Raw genomic sequence first — 12,429 nt, forward strand, 5'->3', positions numbered from 1 at the left:
TATGAGTCAAATGTGGTCCAAATAATGACTAAATTACAGAAATGGCAGATACCAATTCAATAGCTACAGCATATGCTCAATAAATCTCTACAAGAAAATATAAAAATGGTATACTCCACTGCGTCATGAAACATGCTTTCCACTTTCAAATAGAGAACTAAGAGACTAGAGAATAAAGGATATTCTTTTTCCTGCTTTTTTGGAGGAAAGGGGAAATATGACTAATGAAGAAATGTGTTTTGCATAACTATACATATTTGTAATAGGATTTGTTTTTCTTGCTTTCCCACTGCATGTGGAAAGAAGTAGAAGAGGAAAAAATCTGTAACTGAAAACATTCTCTATGCTTTAAAAATGTTTTAATTTAAAATTAGTAAAAGATTATCAAGTTAAGGACTGATGACATTGCAGCTAAGCCATATGAAATGAAGTAAATTAAACTATCAGAATTCTATTGCTCCTCCCCCCCAAAAAAAGACAAAAACTGAATGGATTGCTATTGATACCAGAGCAAATACTTAAATCATCATGGATTCAAAGAAGCATTAAAAAAAAAAAAAAAAAAAAACACCTCAGTACAGGCTTTGGTCTTGAAGTAGAAAGACTTCTTCATTCTAATCCTAATTCCTATACTTGTGTGACAGCCAGCAAATCACAGAACCTCCCCCAGTCTAAGTTTCTCTACCCATAAAAGGAGGACACTTTTCTCACAAATGGTTTTTGTTTGCTTGTTCCTTTTAGTTGTGTCAGATTCTTCCAATCCTATTTCAAGTTTTCTTGGCAATGATACAGATGGAGTCTAAGATACTGCCCCAGCCCCCAAAACCCCAAATGCAATCCAGAAAAATGGGTCAGAATTAAATTAGGTCAGAAAAGGACAGAAACAAGGCAATTTTGTTACTTTCATGTCAAATTTAATATACACTTTGAGAAAAAAAAAAAAACTTTACATAACAGAATTTCACAATTTCACGTATGAATATCTTTTCTGTTCTTTGTTTATTGTTTTATAAGAAGAAAACATCAGTACATTTAAAAATAAAATGTCAGTACAAAAATGTGAGGCAGTATTAACAGTGTTCAGCTTGCAGACAGGATGAACTTGGATTCAAATACCACTTATGACAGGCTTTGGGCCAAGTCATTCCGTCTGCAAAATGAGAATAATATTTATATCACCTACTTCAAGGAGTTGTTATACATCTCATGTAACAAAGTACTTTGCAGACAATAAAGTGGTATATAATGAATTTAATGGAAAGTTTTAGGATCACATATTTAAAACAAGAAACAACTTGAGATGTCAAACAGTCCAATACACTTACTTTTGCAGAAGAGGAAACTGATGATCAAAGAAGTTAAATATCTTGCCCAAGATTACAAAATAAAATATGGTGTAAATAGTAAATATCAGAGCAGGGATTCCAACTTTAATTCTTAAGTTCCGAATCCAATGTAGTTTTCCATTTTGCCAGTTTCCCTCAAAGAATAATACACATGTACATGATTGTTTCCAAAGAGGGTTTTCTGCATGTTTAAATCTGAGAGTTTCTACTTTATTTTTGGTTAATTCCACAATCAATAAGGTTTTAAGCTAATGAGTTGCCAACTGCATTAAAGAAAGGAGGTGACCCTTTCAACCAAGACACATTGATATGTATTATTTTGGCCCAAGGCCTTTATAAAATGGATTCTGTAGATTTGAAGTAATGCCTTCATTCTGAAACTGAGATGTCTAGATTACTTCTTGTTATCCACAATTACTTCAGATAATATCAAAGCACCTAATACCATAGCCTTTAAGCAGATCTATTTTATATCTTAGAAAATTATGCTTATTGTTCAATGCATGATGCATAACCCTTTAAAAAAAAAGTTTGATAAACTATGGCTTTACAATTACAAAATGTATTTAACTTCTATTAATTTGTAAACTCACTTTAAAATCAAATTTAAAAAAAGTCAGGGCTTCTCCCAGAGAACAATGTTAAAGACAGATTTCAAAATAGAGAGGAAAAAAGGTAAGCAGGTCCTACAAATAGGAAGGAGAATCAGTAATTTTTGTTTTATGTTCATCTCTTAAGGCAGTCATGGTGACTGAGTTCAAATCCAGCATCAATGTAATCTCAGGCAAATCAACTTAACTTGCCTTAGTGCCCTAAACTGTAAAAAGGGGATGGTAATAATAGCACCTACTCTTTTGTTATTAAATAATATAATACTTGTAAAGTACCTGACACTCTTAGTAGAAGCTTAATAAATGCTAATTCTCTTCTGCCCCCATAATAACTGAAATTTTTAAATGTTTTAGGTTTACAAAGTGCTTTGAAAACATTATTCTCATCCAATCCTCACAACAACCCTATGTGAACATGCATTTATTAAGCATAGGTCAGTTGTGTCCAGGGGTTACAAAGCCATGCTAAAAATAAAACATACCCTAAAATCTTGGATCTCAAGAACTAATGAGGGACGAGGCAACATTCAAGCAACTAGAAAAACAAAATATATACCGACAACTATTAAGATTATCACAGGAAGAAGGCACCAGTGTTATAGAGTCTAGGAAAAGCTTCTTGCATAAGGTAGTTTTAGCTATTTGAAGAAAGCCAGTAGGTAGAGAGAAGAGTTTCAAGCATAAGAGATGGGCATTGAAATTGCCTAGTCAGGAGATGAAGTAATGGGTACCTGAAATAGCAGAGGGTTATAACACAAGATCAACTAGGTAGGGGAAGTAGGGGAAAGGAGGAAGTAAGGTATAAGAACACTGAAAAGGTAGGATAAGGCCAGATTATTAAAAATGTTAAAAGCAAACCAAAGGACTTTTATCATGGGAAGACACTAGAAAGGACACAATTAGGAATTGGTAACTGATTTATTGTGATGGGATAATGTAAATAATTCACTGAAAAGTCATCTTGTATAACCTAAAATATTCTTTTTTTTTTTTTCTTCTGAGGCTGGGATTAAGTGACTTGCCCAGGGTCACACAGCTAGGAAGTGTTAAGTATCTGAGACCACATTTGAACTTAAGTCCCCCTGAATTCAGGACTGATGCTCTATCCACTGCGCCACCTAGCTGCCCCTACTAAAATATTCTTGGAAATTATTTAGCTAGAGACATTTCCAGGTATTGCTGCATCCTAAATGCAATGCCGCATTTTCTAACTTTCTACACCAAAGCACAGCTCAATGTATAACCTGCTCCACATCTCAGTTTCAAATAATCTCACACATTCTTCCTCACTCTTCTCAAAACAGACACACAGAAGAAAGAACCTATTTGATCAATGAACTTATTTTGCCAAAGTGAGAAGAAACCTCTTCTAGTGGCTTTCATTGGCAACAAGAAACACAGAAAGTTAATTAAAAAACAAAAACTGCTGCAGCAAATATGAATTAGAAAGCCTTAAACAAATCCAAGGCCGATCCTTCGCCGCTTCCACTTCCCTCTAAACTCATAAGCCATTTACTAAGGGCGATTAATATTTGTTGACCCTCTCTAACAGGGATTCAGGACAAGAAAAAGAACTAGGTCGGTTTATCTCATCATTCTCATCTTCTATCCCCTTCCTGTCCCCCCCCCCCCAAATAAGTCCAAGTCCAGCTGACCCGCCTTCCCCTCGCCCGAGGAGCAACACCCGCAGAGAGGAAATCGAAACTATTCTGGGTCGCCCCGCCCTCCTCGGGCCGCAAAGGCCGGGTGTCCAGTATCTCCATCCAAACAGTTTAGCCTTCCTATCCCGAAGCGCCCATAAAATAACCCTCGGGAGACGAACGCGAACGTTCCCCTCTCAGGTGCGAACGTTCCCCTCTCAGGTACAAACGTCACCCCTTAAAACGCCCGCCTCAGACACCTAGGCGAAGGCTTTCACTAGAGGTCCGGACAGGCCCACGGCCAAGGTGGAGTGACGAGTCACCAGTAGCCCCCGCCTCTCCCCTCGCCTCCCACACGCTGCCGTGAAAGCTCACCGCGCTGAGCCGAATCCCGCTCTGCGTTTGTGCAGCCATCTTGGGTCAGCTACAAAGCCAAGAACAGCCTCTAGGGCAATCCGACTAGCAGTCAGTACCAACACTTCCCCACCTACTTCCGGGGTAGACGTGACTCCGCCCACTCACTTCCCAGCATCACCCGGTAGCTATAGGAATGCTATCCCCGGACAGGTTAAATGAAAGGAAAAAGGCAAGAATGTCGGAAGGGCAGCGCATGCGCACGGAGTAGGTAGAATGCTTCCGTCTCTACCTTTTAACTCTTTCTTGTCTTTAAGCAAGGCTTGAAAAACCCTGGACTTTCCATATTGAGAATATCGAAGTAGGGAATAAAACCTTTGGCTTCTCTGTCATTTTAAATCATGATATCACAGCCTGATACTATTAACTGACTAGAAAATGCTTTTTTTTTTAAGCGTGAAAATAATTTTTATTTTAAAAATCCTTCTAAAACATTAATGTAAATATTTGTCATATTACTAAAAAACTACAAATGTTAAAAATTAAATTAATTGCACTAAATTTGGTGGTGTACAATTGGCATAGTTAAAGATGGGGTGAAAAAGGTTATGGATTAGGATATTCCTATATATTGAAGGCAAATTAAAAGTAATTGCGCAACTCATAGATTGGGCAAAGCTGAGTAAGTCTAAGGAGACCTACCAGAACCAGAGCTCAAACCATACTATAACAGTAATCATCAAAATACTTTGGTACTGATGAAAAAAGTATTGGGTGAAAGACACTTTAACTGGGTTAGGATCCCCAGATCTTGTGGCAGGTATGGCAAAAGAATTCACAAATTCAATTTGTCTCCAAGATAAGGGGCAAAGATTTATTACTCTGCTAATAGTGTGCTAAGTTCCAAAATGGATTAGCAAAGAACCAGGAGCAAGAAGATAAATTTGTAGGAAAAAAGAAAGATTTGGTACTTTATGCCACAGATATGCTAATTTTATTATGCACCTCAATATTGAATTTTATGGTTTAGAGGTGAAAATGGAAGAGTAATCTGGTACTTCATCATTTGTCTCAGAAGGCCTGTTATCACAGATCAACAGATCATTATCTGGCAGCCAGCATCATCTGTGGAACTACAACATCACCAAGGCCTGTGGCCTCAGGACTACTGCCACACTTCCCCCAGAAACTTTATCCCATCAAGTGTATCAGATTAGATATACAATATTTACAAGCAAATGAATACAATATAACTGCTGGAAAAGTTTGAATGTTGTCTGGCAGAAATTAAACATAAACCAGCAATTCACACCATATCCCAAGATAAACTCCAAAAACATATATGACAGATATAAACACATTGTAGGAGAATGAAACATTGTATATTTTGCAGCTCTGGAAAAGCTTTGAAATTGGCAAGAATCTTTCCTGCCACTTTCAGGATGATCTCACCATCTGGCAAAATCAATAATTATTGTGTTGCTTTGATCAGTGCCTGGTGTTCTGTGAACTGGGACAAGCACCAGATAAGTACCCATTTCCCAGTTATGAAGCCCTGTTATGAATCAAATTTGTCTCCTTGTTGTCTCATTGTCTTGGCTGTCCTGAATAGCCATTGGTATAACTACTGAGGTCCTTCCAAGCTATCTCAAGTTCCCCACATAGAAGTGGGACTCCAGCATATGTGTCCAATCTGCTTCCTTGCTTGCAAACTATATTGCTATATTCAGGTCCAGCTATCCACAGTTTATAGGCCAGTTTGTTCTAGTTGAGAGGAGCTTAAAGAGAATGGAGAGGTTGGATTTTTCCTTTTTCTCTTGACTACTCTGCTCTTTCCCTCACCCAAGCACCAGTCACTGTTCTCCATCAATGGTAAGAGAATTCTATACAAATAGGGCTTGGGGCTTGGGGTTTGGGTTATAATAAGGTAATAGTTCTAGAGGAATCTATGGAAGCTTCTTTGAAAAAGTTTCAAAGACAATTTCTGCATAATTTAATCATTTTATTAATGAGGCTAAAGAGGGAACCCCAAAACTCTGAAAAACCCTTAAAGGAGAAAACCTCCTTCTACTCTGCCTCAGCATAAACAGTTTCATCTTTGTTATCTGGGAGGGGACAGCTCAGTTCTGAAACTCATTGAATTCAATTCAAATTCTAACCCTGGCTGGAAACCAGCCAGGAACCAACCTGGGACTGCACCCATAAGCCCTCTTCAGCTTGTAGCCAAAGCCCCCTCTTATAAAAGAGCCAGACTGGAGCCTCTCTTGGCAGAGGGTCTAAACATGCCAGTGCCATGCCTGCCACCAAAGACTCTCTGCCCACAGGAATGTTTCCAGTATCCTCCTCCCTTTATCCCCATAATAAACCTCTTTTATCAATCTAGGTTTTCCGGTCTGTAAATTCCTTAACAGAGAACTGCTTGCACTGCCACTAGACTTCATTTTCATTTGGGGACCCCAAATCTAAACCTCATCAAGGTAGTATGTTAATAAAACAAATAGTGGCACTCTTGATTTTCAAAGACCCCTCATGGTGATGGGCTCACAGTTTATATGCCCTTGGAAGAGCAGGTATTCCTAAAGGTATGAATCAACTCTGATGGGTTAACAAATAATGACAATGAACATTACAAACAGAGATGGGCTATATTACAAAGGTCTTGAGGGAGGTGACATGAGCATTAGAATCTTGCCCAAAGAGACTTATCAATTTCCATATTACCTGTCTGACAAAAGGAAAAAATCAATATTTTCCCAGATCTGCTTGAGTAAACAATGAAAAGAATCTACCCATTAGCCTAAATTTAGAGATTTTTAAACTCTCTTTGGTTAGATCTTTATCCTGGATAAGTCTTTAAGATTTCCCACACTGGTTGATTTCTGGATGAAGAAGTAGAAAAGGAGAAAAACATTGGTCCTGATTCAATAATTAGTTACTAATACATGAGAAACACTCATTTCTCTCAGAAGGGGAAATGAAAGCAATATCATGACTGGTGAGGATTAGGCCGGAGACAAATAGTAATGAAAAAACTGAGAGTGATAGTAAAGAGGATTTTGTTTTATATGATGACAAATTTGGATCACAAGGATTAGAGATAGTAGAGATAGGCTCATACCCATCTGATTAGCTAAAAATAATAGCAAAAGGGAAATGATAAAGGCTGGAGAGGATGTAGGAAAATAGGTATACCAATGTACTGTTTGTGGAGCAATGAACTAGTCCAACCATCCATGAGAAAAATTTGGAACTATATCCAAAGGGCTATAAAACTACATTCTCTTTGACTATTAGGTTTATTCCAAAGATGATTTAAAAGAAAAAGGGGGAAAAATCCATATATACAAAAATATTTTTAGCAGCACTTTTTGTGGTTGTAAAAAATTAAAAATTTATTTCAGATGAAGAAATTAAAACCCTTTCTAGTGATATGGAAAAATGCTTTAAATGACTATTGATCAGAGAAATAAAAATTAAGACAAATCTTAAATACCACTATATACCTGTCAGATTGACTTAGATCACAGGAAAAGATAATGACGAATTTTGGAGGGGATGTAGGACACTAATACATTGTTGGTGGTAGGAAGGTGGAATTGAACATCTGAAACAGGAAAAACCCATTCATTGGGCCTAACTCAAGGGTATAACTGAAATCACCCTTGGTTCCAATTCCTATGCTTTTACCCTAGATGGTGGCATACTTGCATATAATTTCTAGTTAGATATGGTGTCTAAGATTATGTTCCTAGATTTGAGTGAACCTGAGATTTGAGTGCTACATGGTTACATTTTGCTTCTTCCAGATTTTTGTCAACATATATTTTCAGCTTCTGAGATAATTCTGGGAATGAAATTAGAGATGATATCCTTCAACTCTTTTGTGTTAAGATTGAAAAAAAATTCATGCACATAAATAACTTTAGGTATCTGTGCATTAAGTAATTATGTCCTTCATTATTTATAACTGCTGAATTGTGCTAGCTGGATTTCATTTGTTCATTTAGCAAAGTTGGATATATTCTATTTGTAGGGTATTTTGTTGGACACCATGGGAATAGAGAAACAAATGATATCTTTCTGCCTTCCAAAAGTTCATCAATACTCTTGGGAAAGATAAGCATCAACCTGTCAGATGCCCTACCAAAACATATAATAAAAGGCAATGTTACCAAGACAGTTAATTCTTTAATACTTTTTTCAGAGAAAATTAAAAAGAATGAAACAAATGATGAAGAGAAAAATGCCATAATGTCTATACCATCTGTGAGATTTACATGGCCTGAATGTGGAAAATGCAAAGCCTAGTGATATATAACTAAATCTGGAATAGAAGAAGCAAATAGACTAGTCAAGAAATGTGCTTGACCATTTTCCAATTGATAGATGATCAAAAGATATGAACAGGCAATTTTCAGATGAAGAAATTAAAACCATTTGATCAAAGAAATGCAAATTAAGACAACTCCGAGATACCACTATACACCTCTCAGATTGGCTAAGATGATAGGAAAAGATAATGACAAATGTTGGAGGGGATGTGAGAAAACTGGGACACTAATACATTGTTGGTGGAATTGTGAACTGATCCAAACATTCTGGAGAGCAATTTGGAATTATGCTCAAAAAGTTATCAAACTGTGCACACCATTTGATCCAGCAGTGTTTCTACTGGGCCTATATCCCAAAGGAGGGAAGGGACCCACACGTGCAAAAATGTTTGTGGCAGCCCTTTTTGTAGTGGCAAAAATGGCTGAGGTAGATGAATATTATGGAATATTATTGTTTTATAAGAAATGATCAGGAGGATGATTTTAGAGAGGCCTGGAGAGACTTATATGAACTGATGTTAAGAGAAATAAGCAGAACCAGAAAATCATTTTACATGGCACATGTACATTATATGATGATCAATTATGATGGATGTGATTTTTTTCCAACAATGAGATAATTGAGGCCAGTTCCAATGATCTTGTGATGAAAAGAGCCATCTACACCCAGAGAGAAGACTATAGGAACTGAGTGTGGATCACAACATAGTATTTTCACTCTTTTTGTTATTGTTCATTTGCATTTTGTTTTCTTATTTTTTGATTTGATTTTTCTTATGCAGTAAGATAATTGTATAAATATGTTTACATATATTGGATTTAACACATATTTTGACATGTATAACACATATTGGATTGCTTGCCATCTAGGGGAGGGAGTGGGAGAAAGGAGGGGAAAATTTGGATCACAAGATGTACTTTAATCTGACTGGTCAAGAGAATGATGAAGACAGTTGATGAAAATAACTTGAAATAATAACTCCTTCTGGATCTTTTTCCCTAAAAACATCAAGTGTGGAAAAAGAAACAGAAGAGTCTAATCTTAGGTTGGAGATCCAGCAAATAAAGCTCATTATTGGAAGGTATGTCCTGAATCTGAAAATTTAGGAGTTGAGTTTCTGTTAGCTCTGTTGATCCACTAGCTATTATTTAGCATGTTAGGGATAGGTTTAAAGTCAGCACCATGATGGATCAAGTTTAGGAAGAAAAGGGACTTTCTCAAATCATTGAACAGTTAATAAAATGAAGTATACAAAGCCAGGTTATGCAAAAAAAAAATACCAGAGCATTTAACTTCTATAAACACAACACACCAGTTCAGCAGTAAAGGGTAAAGTGGTTTGAGTGATTTTCAGACGTCAATTAGATGAGAGGGGGTCCAAACTCCATATGTGTGGGTCTTTTTATAATGTAGGTGAAGGTCTTTTAATAATTTTAGGTGACCTTCAGAAATTTGGAGTTACCCACATCAGTTAACTTGGACTGTTTTACCACAGGGCTTTCGGGATAGTCCACATTTGTTCACAAGCCTTTAGCTAAAGAGTTGAGAGGTCTTGAGCTGCTCGGCAGCAGCCTTATTCAATATGTGAATGATATTCTGCTCTGCAGTCCTACCAGAGAGGAGTCCCTGCAGTGACTGTGAAAACCTTAAATTTCTTAGATTCAAGAGGTTACAGGATCTCTCCATCCAAGGCCCACATTGCCTGCCAGTCTGTCAAATATTTGGGATACAATCTCATCCCCACCTCTTGCTCTCTAACTGAGGAGAGGAAGCAGGCTATTTTAAGTATCCCACACCCTGTTTCTAAGAAACAGCTGAGAACCTTTCTAGATATGGTGGGTTTCTGCAGGATCTGGATCCCCAATTTTGGGATTATTGCTAAACCCCTCTATGATTGGGGACCTGAGCAGGCCAACGCTTTTAAAACCCTGAAGACTAAACTAACCTCTGCCCCTGCTCTCGCCCTGCCTGACTTACTGAAACCTTTCACTTTGTATGTAGATGAAAGGCCTGGGCAAGTGTTGGGAATTCTTACTCAGTCTCTAGGCCCAGATTCCAGGCCAGTAGTCTATTTCTCAAAGAAGCTGGACTCAGTTTCCCTAGGATGGCCTTCCTGTCTCAGAGTGTAGCGGCCATAGCCCTTTTGATAGAGGAAGCCTCTAAACTACGTTGAGGTAGCCATTACAGGTTTTAACCCCCCCCCCCCCACAGGGTCCAAAGCATTCTAGAAGCCAAAGGGCTGTCAAGCAGGAGACTTTAGTAAGTCTTCAAACCTGACTCTTAGACTCTGCCACACCTTAAATCCTGCCACCCTCCTCCCTGACCTATCTCAATCTGGAGAGATTGTCCATAATTTCCAGGAAGTTATAGATTCTGTGTACTCTAGCAAATCTGACTTGGGAATCCCCCTTGAGAACCCAGATGGGGAATGATTCACAGATGGGTCTAGTTTCTTAAGAATGAGGGAAAAAAGGCAGGTTATGCAGTGGTATCTTTTTATAATGCCCTGGAAGCCAAGCCATTGCCCCCTGGCACCTCTGCACAAAAATCTGAACTCATAGCATTAACCAGGGCTTTAGAACTGGGGAAGGGGATGAGAGTCAATATTTACACTGATTCCAAATATGCTTTTCATGTTTTGCATGCTCATGGAATTTGGAAAGAAAGGGGCTTGTTAACAGCAAGAAACTCTCCCATTAAACATGCAAGAGAAATTCTATGCCTATTGCAAGCTGTCCATGAACCCAAAGAGGTCTCAGTCATATTTTGCAGAGGGCATCAGAAGGGAGAGTCACTTCAGGCTAAGGGAAATAGGCTGGCAGATGCAGCTACTAAAGCAGCTGCCCTTTCGCCTCTATTGACACCTTTAATTCCCCAGCTTGTCTGAGTCTTTTACTTCTTCCTATAGCATATAGGAGAAAGCTCTTGCAGAAGAAAGGGGGTACACCCTTTCTCCCTCTGGTTGGTTTCAAACTCCCTCAGATCACCTCTTAGTCCCAGAGGCAAATCAGTGGAGATTGATCTCTGGTCTGCACCAAGCCACGCACTTGGGAAGAAATGCCCTCCAATCCTTGGTAGGACGTGTTTTCACTGGCCATAAGCTGGGAGAAACAATCAGGCAGGTCTGCCAGTTCTGCCCAATTTGTGCCCAGGTGAATCCTGAGGGAGCTGTTAAGCTCCCACCTCTCCTGAAGCCAATTCAGAGGAGAGGCACTTACCCTGGCGAGGACTGGCAACTAGACTTCATGGATATGCCCCCCTTTAGAGGTTTCAAGTTGCTTCAGGTGTTTGTCGACACATTCATTAACTGGGTAGAAGCATTTCCCTGCAGGACTGAGAAAGCCCATGAGATATCTAAATGCTGATGAACAAGATCATACCTCACTGAGGTTTGCCCAGCTCTTTACAAAGCGATAATGGGCAGGCGTTTATCTCTCAGGTGACTCAAATTGTAGCCAAAGCCCTTAAATCACTTATCATCTTCACTCTGCCTGGCATCCTCAGGCCTCGGGGAAGGTGGAGAAAATGAGCCACACCGTCAAGCAAGTCCTCACTAAATTATGCTTGGAGACTCGGGAGGACTGGATAAGAAATCTCTCATTAGGACTCCTTAGGGTTAGAATCGCCTCTCGAGAGGCCTTAAGCTAAGTCCATTTGAGCTCTTGTATGGAAGGCCTTTTCTAACAACTGATATTCTTGTTGACCCAGAACAAAATCTGGTCACTCAGTTTGCTACACAGCTTGGGGCAGTTCAGAAGGCCCTTTCTGAATATGCAAATGAGCATCTCCTTAAACCCACATATGCTCCCACCCAGACTAACTCCCCTGTAAATCCTAGGGATATGGTGTATTTAAAAAGCTAGAAGCCCCAAGGGGCTGATCCCCTAGGCATAAAGTGGAAAGGCCCATACAAGGTCATCTTAACTACTCCAACTGCAGTTAAACTGGAAGGGTCCCCCAGCTGGACTCATATTTCTAGGATTAAAAATGCTGCTTCTGTTTCAGATATCCCAGTGTATTCCTGTGAGCTCATAGAGGACCTGAAGTTTCTCTTTCCAAGACTCCTGGGAAAAACGCTGGAGGAAGAAGCCTCTCACGCTAATCTCCTTTCTTCCTCATTATGAGGACCCTACTCCTGATACTTTC

General features: G+C 38.9%; 1 protein-coding gene across 1 annotated transcript in view; it reads right to left on the reverse strand.

Annotated features, from left to right (window-relative positions):
* Window positions 1-4,110, reverse strand: part of MORC3 (MORC family CW-type zinc finger 3) — a 71,068-nt gene extending 66,958 nt beyond the window's left edge. Inside the window, exon 1 of the mRNA XM_074300599.1 lies at window positions 3,973-4,110. Within this exon, the coding sequence (XP_074156700.1) occupies window positions 3,973-4,011 (39 nt within the window). The 5' untranslated portion in view covers window positions 4,012-4,110. The remainder of the gene's footprint in view (window positions 1-3,972) is intronic.
* Window positions 4,111-12,429: the final 8,319 nt, after the last annotated feature.

The sequence above is a fragment of the Sminthopsis crassicaudata genome, chromosome 3, assembly GCF_048593235.1.
Source record: "Sminthopsis crassicaudata isolate SCR6 chromosome 3, ASM4859323v1, whole genome shotgun sequence".
In the NCBI taxonomy this organism is placed as follows: domain Eukaryota; kingdom Metazoa; phylum Chordata; class Mammalia; order Dasyuromorphia; family Dasyuridae; genus Sminthopsis; species Sminthopsis crassicaudata.